Raw genomic sequence first — 20,264 nt, forward strand, 5'->3', positions numbered from 1 at the left:
GAAACCAGCTGCTTTCGGTTTCTAAAGCATACATAGCACTGGGAGTCGGCAGACACCACAGAGAGATTTGTTCTCATAAGTATCCAAAGACACTTCAGTGAAGGGACAACTTATTCCATAGTCAGATTCTCATTAGAAACCTGATGTATTTTCCAGTGAAGGAAATGCAAACTTTCCATTGACTTCACTGAGTTTTGGTATTGTTTCTTCCTGCTTAATTTCCCATTATGTGCCCTGTTCTCCATCATTTTGTTACTAAAATGTGTTCCCAAACTAACTGGCATCTTCACTGCAGTAGTAATTTCTCTGACCTTTTCCCTTCACTTTACAGATCAACCAAATTTCATCATCCTGAGGATGAGGCAAAGTTTTCAGGGACAGAAACCTCAGTTTCTGCTATATGATTGAAGGATATTCATCACCATGAGAGTGAATGTGTAATTCTTTTCTGGAGATGGATGTGAATCAACTGTAAGATTTTCCATTGCCTTCAGAAGAGCTGCCCACTTACACTGGCTGAGTACCTTAAGTGTTCAAGCTTACTCATTCAATGTCCTAGAAAAAGGCATCTGTGATTAGTCAGCAGTGTCTAGAATTGGAGGCAAAGACAGTCTGCAGGAACCCTCAGCTTCTTATTCAGAAAGCTGAGTGACTTTGCAAAACTTTATCATAAAAGATATTGTGTGTGACATCTGTGTGATATTGCTCATTCTGCTTAGTAAGTACATTAAATTAATGGAAAGTTTATGACAGAGGAGAAGATGCAGTGTTCTTAGTATGCCAAAAGCACCCGAGACCATCGTTTACACTGCTGTGAGTTATGCAGTAGAACAACTGAAATAAAAGGGAAAAGGGTGAGTCTATCTGGATGGAACTTAAGAGAGAGGGGTCAGCCTTGGTGTTTTGGGGTTGCAGAGAAACTAATGGAAGAAACACCGAAAGACTGTCCAGGAATCTTAACCAGGGTGGAATGCTGAAGGGGACCAAATAAAGTCTTCACACAACCATAACTTAAAAAAACAGTCTTGAATCTACTAGGCATTCCCTACCACCTCCGTCCTTAATAACTCTTTCCAGGACAAGGAATCCAAATTATCTTCTTTGCAGAATGCAGTGAAGCAGAGAAATATAAGACTTTTGTTCACTGAATTTAATAGACCTGAAATAGAGTGCCTTTATCTTCTATTAATTATAATTAAAATATACAGGTAAAACAATATTGTTTTCTTTTATACAAAAGTAGTTAAAGTAATGAATTAATTATTAATACAAAAGACCTGCTTTGCTTTACCCTCCTAATATTGTTCTTTACTTGGAATATTGTTCCAACTGCAACCATGAAAAATAATGCTTCTTTTGAGCTTGGTCATGCAGTTGTTGAAACAGTTGTAAGGCTAAAAGCACTGTGAAAAATATGATGCATGACAAAGTGCTAGAATGGGAAAATCTCATTGTCACATTAATTATCTATTGACAGAAGATATACAGTAGGTGATGCAATGGCTTTGGATGTTCTTGTCTTTATTACCTCTTGGGGGAAGAGTTCAGATCATGAAATGAGTTTGGTGCTCTCAAGTGGACATTTGTCCTCATCACAAAACAACCTCATAATTCAGAGCGATGTAACAAAATTGGAGAGCTCAAATTGAGGAGGCTTAGAACTAGGAGCATCAGGGAGTTATAAATCAGCCTAGAGGTTCAGGGCAATGCCTCTTGGGGTGACTTTCACAGCATCTGTGAGACAATGCCATCCCCATTACAAATCACTTTACCAAGCAGACATCCTAAGGAGTTCCACATCTGAAGGGACAGATCACGTTAGAAACTGTGCTAAATGAGAGATTGATCAGAACCAGTCTAAGATTCTGCTTTGTTCAAATGCTGTCTAATCTTATGAGAACAGAGATTTTAATACTGAATTAAAGCCACATTCTGCAATTTTGCTTTTCCTCTGCTAATTTATAGGGATGTTTCACAGAGTCATGAACAAAGAGTAGTGTGGATGATGCACAGTTGTATACAAATAAGAGTCCCTTAGGGGGAATGTCTAAATATGGCTATATTTGATTGCGTTATATCAGCATAATTGTCTATGACAGACATCCATCTCTCAACTGCTAGTACAAATTCAGGCAAAAAATGGTGAATTCCTATGTCAGACTGTAAATTTTGAATGGCTTATATGAAATGAATTGGTGGTCTTTAGTTTGATTTTTAACAGATTGGGGTCATCCTCTTAGCATCACCTGTTGAGGCGGTTGCAGCAAGTGCCTTTGTTTGCTGTCTCTACGAGCCAAGAAGGCCCACTGTCAGCTGTTTTGCTTACAATGATATCACAGCCTGATTCACAGAGATTGTAAAATTCTTTATTTTCAATTTGGGAGAAGGTGTTGGCAGAGTCATAGAGTGTTATCCATCACTGTGGGACACTAAATTCTGTAGAGGGCCATCTTTTGATTCTTGTCTGTGTTCTGTCTGCCAAGATCCAAGGAAGGGTGAAATGTCTAAGAAAGGATCAGAGTGAGAGCTATATAGAAACATGTGACAAACATCAGGCAAATTCCCTCTTTGAGTTCTAGCTATGCATTTTTACAACTCATTCTCCAAATAGAAATTTTTTCATGTAAATAAATGATTTATGATCATTTGTAAAGACATCAGACTGTTATAGACCATAGTTCATGAACTAACAATGCAAGGGAACATGGAAAGTTTCTGTGCTTAAGGTCTAGGACCTATATGTAGAACATGTGAAAAAGGAAAACTTAAATACTGTGAATATTCCACCTTGAGTTACAGCTTTCCCCAATTGCTTCACAGCCAGATACAACGTGTGAGCTGCCAAAACTGAGAAGAAGGGTAATTAACTGCCATATATTATGTATTTGCAAAAGACACCATGGATATATTTGCAAAGAGGTATTATTTTGTTTTATTTATTAGTTGGCTTTAATTATACTCACAGAAGAAGCTGAATTATAGCCCAACTGCAACACAGTCAGACAGTGGAGTAAGTTATAGCTGCCACCTTCATGGTATTGTAGGCAACATAGCAAAGTGAAATGATCTGCCTCCTTCTTGAAATTTTCCAGACATGATTAGGAAAGACGGGGGACTAGTCAGAGATGGAAAAGTCTTTAGACACAGAGCTGCTGATTTTTAATTCTGTCAGCTAGGTTCGACAGCTAAATACAACCTTCTCCTGTGATGGAATCATAATGATTAATTAGGTAAAGCAGCTGCACCAAGCCTCTTTTTCAGGTATGACTTATGTTATCCTCACTGACTATAACCTCCATAAGCTCTGCTCAATTAACTGAGGTTAAGTATTATAGATTATTGAGGAATTGCGTGATGGTAAATCAGAATGACATTGCCATTTTAAAAATAAAGGATGGTAGGTGTTTCAGAGACAAGATTCAGTGCCAAGCAATCTATAGCATCATTCTCTACTCTGCCACAGATATGAGGTAGACAAATCATTAATGATGAGATTTATCACACCTGAACTTAGCCATCAAAAAATTAGGACTGAAACCAAGCTGCTCATTAATTAGCAACATATAGTCATTGAAAAGAGGCAGCCATTTCAGGGGGTGATTCATCCCATGCTAAGATAGTACCCGATCTAGATGAGACAAATCACCAACCAGAGGAACCCCTTTCTCCTTATTGACCAAAGAGGGGCTCTTAATGGCTAGATGTCATACTTAGGCTTCATATGACTGAAATGGAGTGAGATAAATCCAGGCCTTTCTGCCCTATACCTATTCAGATGCCTGAAAATCCTGACTGAAGCTCAGTGATGTAGAAGTGCCTCAGAAGGTCTGATGCCTCATTCTTTTTGAAGTGCCTAACCTACTACCAAATACCTGGCACGTATGGGCTAGCTGTGGAGATAGCCAGAACCTGGAGACTTAGTGGGCACAGTACACCTAAAAGTCTGACTGCTATTTTAAACGTACCAAGGGATGTACCTGAGCACAGGAACTTCAACACCTATACTGTTAAATTGCTAAGATGATCCCTAGCATGGTTTTAGACTATATCAGCTAGCACTTTCCTAAACAGTTCCTGAGCATGGTGCAGAACTTGACATACTCCAAGGACCATTTGCAACAGGTAGCTTGTCTGTGGTAATCCTGTTCTGCAGAGTAAGAAAGYTTAATAGTGTGGAGAGGTGTTGCTCTGTGCTAGATGACTTTAATGTCAGGTAACAGTCCAAGGCATGTTTAATTTATTAATTCACGTAAGACATAATTTTGGACTCTATCTACACTCTCTTTTGCAACTTTTCCTGCATTGCAAACTGACCAGAAGCAAGGTACCCCTAAAACTACAAAGCACAGGGTTGATATAATAAGCTGCTCAGTAGTGCAGGTGAAATGACATACTAGTTAAAACTAAATGGTTTTCAGCTGGCTTAAAGTTTAGGCATCTGCCTGAAAAAAGACCAATGAGCATCCCTCAAGGTTTCTCAAGCTACTTATTTCTATGGTCTCTTATGCATGGAGTGACACCTGCATTCCCCTCTATTCGGTGTGCAGTATTGGGATAGTCACAGATGTTTCCTCTTCTTATTTACTGTCTCGTAGCTGCCATCTGTTCAGTGCAGCCTCCTGTTGTCTCTGCACTGATACTTACCTCRTAAACTCTTTGGGCAAGCACATCTCTTTGTCTGTAGGAAACTTGACCTAAAATTTATGTGGCAATACAGGTAAAATAATAATAGTAATTATAATAGTATAAATACTCTTCAGCTGTTGGAGGCAGCAAACAAAAAAATCACCAAAAATCCTTATTTGTGTTTGTATTCCTCAGAAATAATCTTTCCAAAGTAGAAATACAGCCACATATGATTTAACCATATACAGGAATGTAGTAGTTTTGATGGAAAATTTTTGACAAATCAAAAAATTTCAGTGAAGTTTTTTTGAGAGGAAGAGGGGTAAATGSAGAACAAAATACCAGATTGTAATGAGCTGGAATTCCTCACAAAACTGTACCTTTTTTATACTTGACAAAACAAAATATATTGGCTTCCTCCCACCCCCAGCTCTCCAAAATATAATTCATTGTTCAAATCCTACAAAATACCTAGAAGAAAAGTGAAAAAAAAGAAGAAAATTTAGTAGGGAACATATATATTTCTCTAATGAAGCCAGTTTTAACCTCAGGAGAAACACAAATGACACTGATTGCTAGTACAGTTTCATGGAAGTCATGATCTTTATTCTTTGACACAATGTGTGCATGTTTTAATTGTAAAATTTATAAATAAAGTCAATATTAAAAGGAGAAGTCTGTTAAAAAAAAAAAGTCAATGAGGCTATATTCTACTTCATGCCATCTTTAAAAAGGAATTTTTAAAGACCTGTCCAACTGATTGATAAAATGATTCACTTGGATGGTCAAGGACTGTGAAAGAAATGGTTTCTGGCCTGATGCAATTCAGTAGTAAGTAGAGGGCTGGTTGCTACATCGCAGATGTTATTACATGGTGGGACAGAGCTGCACTGTTCTAGCGGGAGCTCTGGGAGGTATCAGATGGACAACGCCTTTGTGCACTCCTTAGTGGGCAGTGGGAATGTGGCCGATGTCCGTAGGATAATGCACCTCCGTAGCTCGCCAGTTCTGATAAGTAATAAGCTGAGGAGACAGAGCCATAGCCCTGCACCCTTCCGGACAGCTAGCAATGCTTGACTTGTGCTGTCCTTGCCAAGCCTTCATGCTAAAGGAAAGCAGACAATGAGGATGAGCCTCTACAGGATCAAAATTGGGAGCCCCTGGTGTTCCCTCTGAGCCCAGTTCTCACGTGCGCACACACACACACACATACATATATATAACAGCTGAGCACAGTCTAACCCTAAATCTACATATGAATGCAAAGCTGAAAGTCAAATTCTAAAGTCCTTAAATTGTCAAAATTTCCAGTGAAATCAATAGTATTCATTCCTGGGATGGTGAAATGATCCATGCATGACAGAGAGGAGGCAATAAGTGCATCCCTTATTCTAGAGCTGGTGAAAGCTGCTTCTGCCCTGGATGCTGGCTTAACTCCTAGCATTTGAAGACCAGCCAGGGACTACAGGGAAAACACAATATTTTCTCCACTCAGATATGGAGAGAAGGGATGAGAGGGTATGCTAAGTAACTTTATAATACAGAGGAGCGACAGGGCAACCATGAATTGGGCCTTCAAGGAGCTATTTCTGCATGAGGGCTGACGGAAAAGAACTCCAGGACCTGGTCTGGAAGATGCTGTCAATGCTGCCTTTTTGAACTGTTGCAGGTTACTATGGTCAGCTCCTGAGGGGTGGCTCACAGGAAAATGCCATCAAGTTGTACTTTCCCTTTTCTTCTTCAGCGACCCTTTCAGTTTCCGCCATAGACTATCCTTCCTCTTCATCTTCTTCTCCGCCATGGGCAGTGAGGACTCTTTCCTTCGGATTTCCCTCACTAGTCCATGGAAGACATCATCAATGTAGAAGCGGAGGGCAGCTGAAGTCTCAAAAAAGGAGCAGGAGTATTCTCTGGCTAAACTCATTCCTTCTTCAGTCGAGACCTGCAAGGGAAAAAAGGTCCATAAATATCAGCTAATGCTTGAACCAACAGGGCACCATTACAGCATGTGTAATTTGACTTTCTGGCTACCACTGGAGTGCCACTCTTGGGGCATGTCACCAGCCTTTAATTTAACAGGCAGATATTCTAACAATACCACATAGACAAGATCCATGAGCGAAAAGATCAGTCTGAATCCAAGAGATGCTTGAAAGACGTACACTGACAGTATTCATGCATTCGACTGTATCTCTCTAATTCTGATGCACTGAATTTTCCAAGCATTTCCTTTCCTTAGTGCAGTAATGATATGAGGTTTGGAAATGCTAATACCTTTATTGTATAGATTGGAACTGATGGCCAAAAAGACTTCAGTAGAATTATGGTCCTGGAAAAGCCCTATTTACCATTCACCTAATCCTGTAAGCAACTTGACTCTTTAAACATAGCAACTTTCATGCCTKTAAGATTTTTCGGGTACATGAATTTCCGAGTAGGCTTTGAAGTGTTTTGGTCTTGACAGGCCTGTAATCCTATCGCTTAGCTCATGCCTGAGCTGCGCAAAGATCCAAAATCTACTTGTTTTTCAGCTCATCTTTCTTAAGTGGCCTAATGTACTCACTATTCTCAGAGAACATCCAGGAAATGTTTCCTTGTTTTCTGAGGAAATTTAAAGGAAGGAATTACTATGAATCTAGAGGGAACTGAGGCAGCTCTCTTTAATTTGCCTAGATTTTGAAACAGGTATGTTATTCCTAAAGTTTCCTCATTTGCTACCTCTTGGTGGTTGATCCATCAGTCTGCTAACCCTAAGAAGGGTGCTCAGTATGCTGATTACCGTGTGGCTTAAATAGAGTTTAGATGCTTATCCTAAAGAGTAATGATTGCCTCCCACTTCAGGGATTTTTTGCACATCAGAASCTCACYCAATAAGAAGTAGCAAGTCTACAGMAAAACACTGAGTGAACCCTATAAGCGTCGAAATTTCAGGCTAGCTTCCCAGCCAGTAGAATATGCTTTCTTCTTCATATTTGAATATAAAACTCTACGGATGAAATGTAAGATGTGTATTCAAATTCAAAGTTGGAAATTCCAGCCTTTGTTTTTATTAGTATTTGAATGTCATGATTATTCAAGTAACATTCAAACCATATGGATAATAAGATGAAAAAGCTGCGTGAGGTCCCTGTCAAGAGCAACCTAAATCTTMGGTTGTGAGAAGTCTCAGTTGATACTGCCTACTGCAAAACTAATCTTGCTCTTATTCCTAGCTTCATGCAGTCAGTGTGCCATTTAAATTTATTAGAGATATAAACCCTAATGTTTCAAGATATAAACAAACTCTGTCGTGCCTACCATGAGGAAGAAAATGTTCACTATGATCAGATTATGACCTCACATTATTGTATTTTTTGTGTCTACCTGTAAAGCCAGACACAGTGGGAAACAGGTTTTTGGATGAAGCAGAACATCAGTCTGTTCCAGCCTGGAAATACGTCCGCACCTGCTATGTACCTACATAACACAGACCACAGAATTTCGCCCCAGCACCTTTGCACTGAGTCACAAACTTTGCAACATTAGTAGGATCATTCCTCTACGTTACAGCTTTAATCTTAATTTAATTAAGAATATTGTAAGGGTAAGCACTGAGGTTGTATGCCAACCTGAATAATACTCACTGACACAATGAAAGATTGTTATCGTTTTCCAACTGCTATAATTGCCAACCTTTAGCAAAAGGAGATGGGTAGCAATATGGTCCTTGTTTTTCTCTGGGCAGCTGTGTAAGCAAAATGTGTGATTCAATATGTCTATTGGGTACCACTGAGAAATTGATTGCCCGGATAGAAGACTATTTTAGTCTATTCTGGACTTTTTAATCATTTTTTCCTGTTGCTATACCTTGTTTTAGCTGAAGGAGGATTTTTTGTTTTATTTTATTTTGTTAAAGATACTGCAGTTCTGAGCAAACCATTATGCAGAGCTGCAGTTTCAGTGAAGATTTTATACATTCATTACCTAAAAGAAAAAAAAATCCACATAAATTGAAGCATCCTTATATTAAAAGGATGGTAAGGTTGCAAATACAATCAGAGTGCAAGCACAGCACTACTCAGATATCAGAAATTGCCGTTCCCTTTGCTCCGTGGTTTTCCAGTCTTTGTCCCTCTATTCCTCTTTCTTGTCTTTTCAAGGATCAAAATTACATTTTCTCCCACCTGCAAGGAAGAACAATTGCAGGGAAAACATGCTAAGCTCCATAATGAAAGACAGCTACTAAAAGCTGWAAGACCTGCAGCATTCTCAGGAGAAATAAGTAGTGCAGAAAAACTTGTTCCCATCCTCTATGAGGCTGGTGTCAAAGGCTTCTAACTTAGCCAAATTTGGCTGGCTTTCTATAAAGGTGTTTCCAGATTTTCCTGCCAAACTATGGAGTCAACATGAAAGTCATTAATATAAATAGTTAATTCACAAAGCAAAGTAATTCAGCATGAGGAGGACRCCTGACACAAACAATTTCAGGCCATTTAGTCAAAGTTTTTTAGCTTCAAGGCTGAAAACAGGCTTTTCTGAAGTGCAATGCTGTCGTAATTATAGCTAGTGCTTCCAGCACCACTGAAGATGCAGGTGTAGTCATTTAATCTGTTTGCTGAAGAAACTGTAAGTATAGAGACCTGTCTAGAGGAAAAATACACATTTTGCTTTCAGTTTGTAATTTGGCCAAGAAGCTAGATGCTTATGGAATTAGAAACATGGGATAAAGCCCTTGATGAGGTCACTGACGTTCCACATAATTCTAGGGATTTATGTTGTTCTCATCTTATTGCCAGAAGAGAAACTCTATCATAGAAATCCAGCCCAGATCTGCACAGCTCAGACACTTGTTGACAAACTGCAGCTTCCACAGAAAGATATGATCTGTCAGCGTGACACGGACAGAGAGGTCAGGGAGTGAGGTCATTCTATTGAATATATATCTGGGAAGTATAGCTTTATATATCATCTTTAGTGTAACCCCCTGTGATTGAATCTGGCATTGTTTCCCCAAGTATAATTCTGGTTATATTGATTCCAATTTAGCTCATTCYTTCACTGGTAAACCTTAAAAAGAGAATGAAGGAGGAAGGCTGGGGTAGTGAAGATGATGAAAGATGAAGAGTAAAGGGATGGCACAAGCTTTTTGTGTCTGWTGCAACCTTCGTTTGAAAACTGCAGGAGCCTATGGGGCTTTGGATCAGGCCTTATAGAAGCARAGCTTTGAAGAACGCCATGTAACTGAAGAGCAAGATCCCCTGAAGGACAYGTCAGTGAAGTGGGCAGTGGAGCCTCATGAGCAGGACTTGCGAGCCCTGGAGGAACAGTCTTCTCACATCGTTTTTGCAAAGTGTATGGTTCTGAGAGTCCAGTTTGGTGTGTGYGAATTGAGAGGGAAGGTACACCAGTTATAGCATTTGAACTGCGCATAGCACATAGGAACATAGGCTGAATTTATTTTTTTTTCATCTCTGGATAGTTCAGAGCAGCGAGAATGCAGCTTTGGAATGAAGCAAAACTTCATAAAGAYGGGAAGTATTCACTGGCTGCAAACAGCATTTTACAGCATTAAGATTCTGTTTGTGGCTTTTGCAAACCTCCCTTGGAAAATTACAAGTGAGATTAACTGCAAYGCTGACAGCCTGTGAAAGCAGTGATGGATGAGCTGCCATCTTTAAGACAGCCAGCTCCCCRCTAAGGTCAGCTCCTGCACAACCAAAAGGACAGCGCAAAGCCACAGGGGTTGGATACTGGGTGGGTAGGCACTGGCAATCACTGGCCCCCATATGCAGAACATAAAAATATCTGGACCTGAGAAGAGAAGCACAAGCAACTACACAGATCAATAGTCTMTCTGTGCCCTTGGACTGTCATTAGCTGGAAAATCTCCATCAGGATCAGCCTATTTTCTGTTTAGCTTTGTCTCTCCTTTGGTCAAGGCAGCAGCAGAAGCATCTTAAAGTAGATTTCATTCAGAGAGCCTGTATTAGCAGAATCAGCAGAATCACCTTGGGTGAGCCAGTGCTGGTCATCATGCAGGAAAGCGATGCTTTTCCATGTGTGCATCTCACCCTGCAACACTGGGAATGAGTGCTGTCTGCCTGACATGGCTTTTGCAGCTGTCCACCAGTGATGAGGAGCTCCAGGTCGCCATGGAGAGGTCTAGAGACTGCAGGTGGAGTACTAATGGTYGCAAGGATTCACCTCCATATTAGTTACATAGAGTTCTGTCCTGGCAGCCCTCATTTGCTTTGCGATGGACACAGAGTGGTAATTTAAGACCTAAAAGCTTCTTTCTGAGAATGGTTGCTCTGGGAGACATAGGGTCTTGCTCACAAATCAGAGACAGGACGGGATACAAGTCACTCAACACAGTGCTCGTCTAATCTCATTGAGGCTAATAGGAGGAATTCCAGTGGATTTTGATCAAGTGCTGCATAGACAGTATTTCTGATGGGCAATAATTTATATGAGCTGTAAAAGATTTAGGAACTTTTTATAAACATAGGGAGGGAAGTAACCTCAACAGGCCCCATTTGTACCATAGCAACTAAAAGGGGAGTACGAGAAGCCATGAGTACTCTGAATGATGTTTAAGAAAGATCCCTGTCCCCTCCCTTCACCTCTGGATGTCGGAGCCATATGAGAATTGTTCTGTATCCCAGCAGGCCCCCATTCTGGAAAACAAGCAGCTGAATAGCAGGTTATGTATCAGAGACAGGCAGAAATTCCAGAAGAATCCATACAAAAGTCCATGTCCATTCCCATCACAATGCATTTCTTTAGCATATTGGAACAAACATAATAAGCTTTTTGGTATAGAAGCTCAAAACTGGTAACAGGCCACAGGAAAAGAGCTCGAGAGATCAAAGGTATTGACAATATCCTGGGTCTGCAATAAGAGAAAATTTGCAAGGGAGAAAGAGAAAAATAATCTGATAGTTCTAGAAAGTGAACCTCACCCTGTACTATGAAAGGGAGCAAAAATTGGGTACTGCCTCTCTGACACGCATGACAATTTGTTATTAATTTCAGCTCTGAGTTTATGCCTAAGGCACCCCCACCTAGCACCTGCAAGGTTTCTCAGTACTGGTGAGCAACAATCAGGATTGATCAATTTTTACTAGTCTTAGTTCCTCACTGTCTAAGGCACCAGGAAAATATAGGTGGTCCCTGACCTACCCAGTGATCTGAACGGGGAAAAGCTCTGTAGTTTGATAGGTAGGAYTGGGTCTAGTGGAGCTTGAGCTGAACTTTCCTATGTTGCCACTTTCCTTTCCTCGAGTCAAGCACTTTGACTGTAGGTATTTGATTCCTGTTTTAAGAAACATTCAGCCCAATCCACTAACCCCAAAGCACATCTATTATACCTGTGTCATTTCTGACAGTTGTTTATTTTTTCCTCAAACAAGTGTTGCRTCAACAGACATGGTGGCAGAGACTTTGTACAGGCTGGTTTAGGGGTCTTTCCAAGTGTGAAATACTATTGTTCAGGTCAAAGCTGAAATACTTGGATATTCCAGCAGTAGCTGGGGTTTGAAAACCTGAGTAGAACCAGATAGAAAAGAAAAATCAATCTTTCTGTCTTCTCAAGACAAGCAGCACTGTTGTTATTTGTTCACATAATATTTGTCATGGAATATTTTCTGAAAAAGGAAAAAATGCTCCAAGCCCTTTTGCCCTTCTGCTCTTTTTTTCAGATATTTACATTTATAAACTGTCTATCATATCCTTGCCACTGAACAATGACATTCCTGAAAGTAGGGGAAAAAAAAGATCAAGTGGAAATCAATTCAGGCTGAACGAAATGTTGAAGATTAGGCTTTGTGAGTAACCAGTATTTCCTCTTTGTGGCCAAACATTCAATATGACTATGTTTCAGATCTAAAAAATGCATATTACTAAAGTAAAACAAAAATACTGGGGATTGGTTAAATACTCCAGTTTTCATTCCCTCAACCCAAGCATTCTATTTTGTGTCAGGATTTTTAATTTCATTTCAAAGTGAATTATTGTTTGAAAATATTATGTTGAAACTTCTTCTGCAAATGTAAAAATTAAGCATTTTAACCTTTACATATGATCAAATTCACAAATGTATAAACTGCAATTGCCAATTTCTTTTGGSCAAAGTTCCACTAGAATTCACAACTAGTTTTACCTGACAAAAAAACAGCATCTTTCCCTCAACAAAACACGTGCACATCATTTTTTCTCAGTCCTTGGGGAAGTAGACACCTCTTTTCAACAGTCTGAGCAGTAAATGAGTAACCTGCTGCAGAAATGTGAGAGGAGAATTTCATGTCAACACCATTACTCTTAAATCCATTTGGAAGTCTTCAGAAATAATTAGTTGAGCAAACCTCACTCTGACTTCATGGCAGGCAATGCTGCATGCTCAGCTTTGCTGATTTTCTAGATTACAAGGCTAGATGAGATAAAAGCTGCCATACAATTAATCATTATTGTGAGTGTATTGCAATTAGTCCAGTTCCTCCTCCTCCCTCCCCAGAGTTACATGAAAGATGGTGTCTCATAAGACTGCCCATGTTTGCCTTCCTACCTTGCCACTCTGTGATCCTTTTTACTGATTTCACACTTCAGAATTATTAGTGGTCAGAACGGGATATAGCACGAATGACCATTAACCACTGGATCCCCAGGTGAAGTGGAAGTTTGAGGGTAGGGAGGACTAGCAGACTGAACCAAGGAGAAGATGTGGTCTTGCTGTGTGAACTTATGCCCTGACGGACATCCAGATGGCATCCAAGTGGCACAGGGCMCAACACCGATGCGTCTCATGCCCTCAGCTGTTCTAACCTCTGGCAGTGCTTCTGCTCAGATATTCCTTCCCTTCTCTTTCTTTAACTGGCCTCTGCATATGAACAGGAATGAATCCATCTGGAAAACTCAGCTTTAGTAGTGCAGAAAATAATAGGATTGTCTGGGAGTTCTGCAATATGCTTTGGGACTTATTTTTAGGAGATGGAGGATGGAGAGTGTGGATTGTAAAACTAGTTTGCACATTTTTTTAAGGAAAACTGTATAATAGTCTCAACAAAAATTAAATTTCTAGTCAAAACCAGAGAGACTCATCTATCACAAATTATCTGCATCCCACCTGGTTAGTCACTAAGTTGGGACATGAAACACTAAGTTTAGACTTCCTGTTCTGAACCAGGAATAACCATAGTTTCATTTGATCCAAATGAACTGCAAATTGCTGAGGGCTGGGAAAATAATCTGATGAAACATCAGTGATCGTTTGTTCTTATACTTTTCCTTATTGGCCACTGTTAGATCAGACTGACATTTTTTCTGACCTGTTATGGTCATTGTTAATGTTCTTATATAAAGACTTTAAGCTACTATTAGCTATTTCATTATATGAATCTCTCTCACACTTTGTCGTAAAAAAATTTTCTAGATCCTATGTTGATTCTCACTTGCGTTATTTCTTGAAATTGTTAATGTATGTTTTGGGATGGAGATTCTTTTATGGCCCAGCACAAATGATGCATAAATGGAAGGTAGATTTCTGCCTACAAGAAATCCATTCCCTCCCTTTTGGCCTGTTTTTCCACATTTTGGATCCACAAAGTCATTGTAATGTGGGAGTTCTGCCTACAGGTAATTTAGTTCTTGCTTTGTTGCAACATTCTTGCTAATGTTCTTTTGAGTAAAGAGAAAAATTCTCCATGTGGTTACCTAGACAGGCATGAAACAAGCAAAACACATGAAGCTCCCAGGTCTAGTGTTTGCACCTTCTAATAATGTTACTTCCTTATTTCACAGATTTAATGTTAAATAATTAGAACAGCCTCTTATTGCATGTAAATATCACTAATGAGTCAGGGTGCTACTGCAGGTTAGGCTCTAAAGTTGTTCTTCTCTACTACAGACTGTATTCTTTTGGCTTTATCTTGTGAAAGGCAAGATTGATGAGTGAGATGAGATAACTTTATACCAGGAAATGTTTCTAGAAATGGCCTGAGGACACGACTGAATTGGATACTCAAAGCCACATGATCTTGCATCAGTCAGACATTGCTCTGGGTCTAATTTGAAGAGAATCTCTGAGTGTTAAATCTTTAGCATCAGTCTTCAAGATGAACAAGTAAGGGTCAATTGCTCAAAGCAGTTTTTCAAAGATCTGACAATTTTCTAAATTGTCCATCATCTTTAAAGGTACTCTGATTGCAACGCTCAGCAGAAGATAGAGATGGTCATAAGATGGTTGCAAAAAGAGGACATTTCTACATCAGTTCAGGTTGTGAACATTCACAAGAGAAGACCTGTGCTTTCTGTAGGGAAAAAAAATCAAGGAATTAACTGTGGTTTTAAGTTCACAAGAGAGGAAAATTGTTTCAAATTTTTCTCATCAACAAAGAATTTCTTAATTATCATCTGCTAAGAACAGATGGTTATCAAAAGATTTTCACGTAAAGGAAGCTGCAAATGTTGCTTATTTAGACTTTTCAGGCTTTTTTTTAAGTAAATGCTAAGTTAGAAGTGTTGAACTCTTACTTATTATAACACTGAAAGTGATGTCTACTGCTTTGGGGGCACAAAGTATAGCCAGCTCCCAATATTTTTATCTGCCTATAGACTACATAGGCCATTTTCATTTATGTGTTAGATATTCAGGTTTCACTAGTCACTTGAATTCAGCTCTTGATTATGATGGAGATGCTAAGCAGACTGAGTACTGAATAAATCTCTATAAAAACATAATTTCCTATAAAAATCGCTCTGTCATTATATTAGTACTACTCTGAAGACAGGATAAGTACTGCCTCCAGCAGCAACGTTTTGTTCAGAGCGCTCCAATGACAAGGCAAGGTAAGAAAACAGAGCAGAAGCCAATGAGGAAGGCAGGGCAGGGTGCTGGTTGTAGCACGCTGTTTTCAGCATTGTCTACTGAAGATCGGGGAATGTGGCTCTCAAAACTCGAAGGAGATGAGAGCAAAGTCTGGAGAGCCAAACAGAAAATGAGGGAAAGGCAGAGGCAGCTGTATCTCTATTTGGGTGTGTTTGTGCATACAATCACAAAGGAGAAATGTAAATGAAAAAGAAACAAACAAAGAAAAATATTAGTGATTCACACCCTTGAATTTGTATAATCTTTTGAACTAACATATCCAAACCGTGTGCTCAGTTAAATGTGTCATTTTAAGACATATTATTAGACGAGTGGAACTACCTAAGTGCCGAAAGTTCCCTTTATGCTTAAATATCTTGTTGAATGTGGTTTCCAACACTGGACTAAAAGGGTCACAGAGATATCTGTTCCAAATGCAGCAGATAGCGTTGTGTGTCCTGACACCACATATTGCTTCGCACTGTGTGGAGTGCAATACACATATATTCTGGTGTACAGTTTTCATGTCTAAACATACTCCCAGCCACAGCTTCCAAGCAGACAGAGAACATTATGCTAAGTTCCTGGCAATGAAAAGAAATTCACAACAAATCTCTCCCTTCCCCCTCCACCTCCATGCAATTCTCATCTGTTGTGATTTGGGGATTCTGTCTAGTCTGCTGAAGTGGGTCTTCTACAGAAAGGAGACAGGAAAGGAATTTATAATGGATTTACAGAGATTTGGACTGCAATGGAATAACCTTTTCTTTTTTTTTTTTTAGAAGTCATTTGCTGAAGTCAGAAAGCATTGCAAATGTATGAGGTATCAAACTGCCATCATGCACTAGTTCCAGAGCAATGTTTCATCTTTCCACCGACTACTTGGGTTGCTTTTCAAAGTGAAAGTTGCTCAGTGCAATGATAGGAGGAGGTTGTTTCAGGAAACAAGTTTTGTTGTTGTTGTTGTTGTCTTTTCCTGAAATGTGTAATTTAATTTTGAGGTTTCAGTAATTTTGGAGTTTATTGGGAAGGCTTGTCAGACCATCTTATTAAGGAGAACACTTGTACAGTATCTTTATTAAACTAATGGAATTGATCTTCCCCCTGTCAGTATCAGTACAGGCAGAATATTACACTTTTGCAGAATATGAATTGACTGGAGAAAATTCATGTGCTGCTACTTAGTTCCTTTTTTATATGCTGAAAAGAGAGCTCATGGGTGAGCAAAGCGTCTTTTGTTGGTCACAGGAACACTGAAAAAGTGTCTCATGACACAGGAACCTTAAAATGGACATGACAGCTGCATAAAGAGCATCTACTTAGCTCCACTCATGGTCCCAGGAAGATGTGATCTGCCAGCATGGAAGATGCATAATAAAATACTGAGTCTGAAGAACTGCATATGAAGTGGACAACAATGAGAAATCAATGTGCTGAAGGAAGAAAATAATTAAAAAATCTTAAATGGCCAGTGGGTAGGAAGAGCTGTAAGAATGCGTTTAACTAATTAGACATAACAAGCACTCATACTGGCTGCTAACCCAACTCAAATTACCTCACTTTTACTGCAGGCTAAGAACATGCACTTGGACAGTTACCGTGGTAACTTGTTCATTTATCCGTGGTTAGCTTGTCCTATTGGCAAGCTCCCCATTCAGCAGGCAGGGTTTTTGGATATCCCTTCTGTATTTGCTGCCTCTGTGCTTCGATTTGTATTTGGAAGTCCAAACACTTCTAAGCGTGTGTGTGTGTGGCAGCTGGCAGAATCTTAACTTTGTTGAATACTTTCTTGAGTACATCCCCAAGATATCTGAGAGACTTTACCCGTCTAGGATTAATCGGCTTTTTTTCCCCAGAATCTTAATTTTGGACTAAGAAACCTAAAGGGTCAGCTGGGCTGCTAGCCCAAGTAGTTCATGTTTATTGCCACAGAGAAAAGGAAACAGTGGAGGGACAAGAAGAGAGAATAGAAAAGCGAAGATGGAAGGACAGTGCTGGGGAGGAAGCACAGATTACACCTGTATTACGCTAGCTTGGGAGTATAATGAGAAATAGACTCTTAAAAACCAGAATGGCAGAAAGTCCATGCTAGAAGTGTCTGTTTAACCTCAATCCACGATGCATCCATCCAGTTATGCACATATTTTTATGTATATCTATGTATAAAAGACACTCTATTAATACACCCTGGGAGCCCTAATCACAGTCACAGCTGATGAACTCATATTCTTATCCAGCGTAACAGGCTTTTTATTCCTCCGCTGACAGAGATGTAGCACAATTTACCTAGAGGCGTGTGTGAACATGCATATACACGCACACATGCTTTCGCTTACAAATGCTGCTGGGATCAGCCCAAGCCTCTCCAATAAACCTGGCAGAAAAGGTTGGCCTTACAGTGAAATTTGGCTGTGGATGCTGACAGAACACTGCTCTAAAAAGTCCCTTTGATATCAGGCGGCATTCAGCATCAGCTCCTCTGCGGATTACAGCTGTTTTCTGACATTTATTTATTTCCTGTGTTTTAGTCAGCTGGCTAGTTCAAACCTGAAGTCTGGCCAGACTCTGGAGAAGGCATTGAAAAGCACTGAAAAGAGAGCGCGTGTACTGCAGACGCCGCAAGCCAGAGTGCCCTCCTGCCTCTTCTGGGGACTTTGCAGAAAATCCGAGAGGAAAAGCGATGGGTCATAACGTGGAGTACAGCAAGCCAGGTAAACTGCTGCTTCTCTTTCCTCCCAGACAGAAAAGATGGAAAATAAAGGACAGAAAACACGTAACAATTTACGATTAATACACAAATAATACTAAAGGGGAAATAACTGACACGTAAATTATTCTGGGAGTGGGGGAGAAAGAAAGATAAAGCTTTTCAGGAGTGACCTAGTCTGGCTGATGAACATTAACAATATCTAATCACTGATAGTCAGGGCAGCTGCTAGGTAAATGTAGAACTGTTAGAGATCACCATGCACGCCTGGATGAGCATAATTATGGTTCAGACTACAGGCAGAGTGAAAATGTAACATCTTTACTCAACCATATAGGTATAACAGCACAACACAGGCACYCAATATGTCATTTGACTTCACTGAGGAAGTTCGCTTACAGTTTCCTAATGGCTATTTTTTCAAAATACGTAAATAAGTCTAGGTTTAGGGGAATAAAATCRCTGGCACTCAAGCAACAGCTGGTAAAAAAACAGTAACTGCTTGAAGCCTTAACAGTTGCTGTCACTAGCAATGCAGGACATGGTATCGCCCCATTATTTTTTTACYCTTAGAAATAAAATGGGTGTTACTAAATGCCATGAAATGTTTAGAAAGTGCCAATTGCCTGTGGTAAAGTTTTGTTATACTCGATGTAAGGAATACTCATAAGAGGACAGGTATGATATCTGTGAGTCAAGCCCAGAGAGAAAATAATGTGAATCCCATTTCACACAGAAGAGACAGTTACTGTGGTTAACACCGCATATACTGTTAAAAAAAAAATTCTGTAGAGAAATCAGAGAATCATAGTATAATTTGGTTGGAAGAGACCTCTAGATGTCATCCAGTCTAAACTCCTGCTCAAAGCAGGTCCAGCTAGACCAGATTGCTCAGAGCCTCGACCAGTCATGTTCAGTCATGTTTTGGACATCTCCCAAGGATGGAAATCCCACAGCCTCTCTCAGCCGCTGTTCCAGTGTTTGACCACCCTCATGGTGAAATGTTCCTCGTATGAAATCAGATTTTCCTGTGTTGCAGCTTATATCTTTTGTGTCTCACCCCTTCATTGTGCATCTCAGACGAATCTGGCTCTGTCTTCACTCTGCCTATTAGGTGGTTGAAGACAGCAAGATCCCCTTTCTTCTGATTGAAAAACCCCAGCTTTTTCAATCCCTCCTTGTATGTTTTGTGCTCCAGCTCTCAGACCAACTTGGTAGACTTCTGCTGTCTACTGGAGATTCACTCCAGTACGTCAAGGTATTTCTTGTACTTGGGAGCCCTACACAGACAGAGTACCCCAGATGTGGTCTCACAAGTGCTGAATAAAAGGGAAGGATCACTTCCCTGGACCTGCTGGCTACACTCTTACTAACACAGTCTGGGTGCAGTTGGCCTTCTTCACTGCAAGGGCGCATTGCTGGCACATGGTCAACTTGTCTACCCTGGTCCTTTTCTGCAAAGCTGCTTTCTCTCCAGTAGTGCCCTACTGGTACTGTTGCATGAAGTTATCTTTCCTAGGTGCAGATTTATTATTTACTTTTGTTAAACTTCATGATGTTCCTGGTAGAACATTTCTCCAGCCAAACAATGTCCCCTGGGTGTATACACTACCTTCCAGTGTACCAACCACACTGCTCAGTTTGGTACCATTCATGAACTTGATGAGGGTACTGTCTGCCCCACCGAGCAGGTTGTTAATAAAGATATTAACAATGTTGCCTCAGTATCAACCCTGGGGAAATGCTACTAGTAATTTGCTGCCAGTTGCAGTCTATGCTGCTCACTGCAACCTTCTGAGCCTGGTGGCCCACCTTGTAGTCCACCTATCCAAACCACATCTCATCTGTTTGTTTGGCTAGAAGGATCCTATGAGAGACCATGTTGAAAACCCTGTTACGGTAAAGTGTATCCACTTCGCTCCACTCATCCACGGAGTTTGTCATCTCCTCAGAGGAGGCAATCAGTTTGGTCAGGCATGATATGCCCTTGCTAGCTTTTTCCAGGCACCTCCTTGTCCTTCGTGTGCCTGCATGTGGCTTCCAGGAGGATTTGCTTAATAAATATATCAACTATGTTTGCAGGGAAACTGG

At 40.1% G+C, this 20,264-nt stretch overlaps 1 protein-coding gene across 1 annotated transcript in view; it reads right to left on the reverse strand.

Annotated features, from left to right (window-relative positions):
- Nucleotides 1-6,340: 6,340 nt before the first annotated feature.
- RIT2 (Ras like without CAAX 2) overlaps nt 6,341-20,264 on the reverse strand; it is a 181,000-nt gene continuing 167,076 nt past the window's right edge. Inside the window, exon 5 of the mRNA XM_026090665.1 lies at nt 6,341-6,568. Within this exon, the coding sequence (XP_025946450.1) occupies nt 6,341-6,568 (228 nt within the window). The remainder of the gene's footprint in view (nt 6,569-20,264) is intronic.

The sequence above is a fragment of the Apteryx rowi genome, unplaced genomic scaffold, assembly GCF_003343035.1.
Source record: "Apteryx rowi isolate R43461 unplaced genomic scaffold, aptRow1 scaffold_87, whole genome shotgun sequence".
Taxonomy (NCBI): Eukaryota; Metazoa; Chordata; class Aves; order Apterygiformes; family Apterygidae; genus Apteryx; species Apteryx rowi.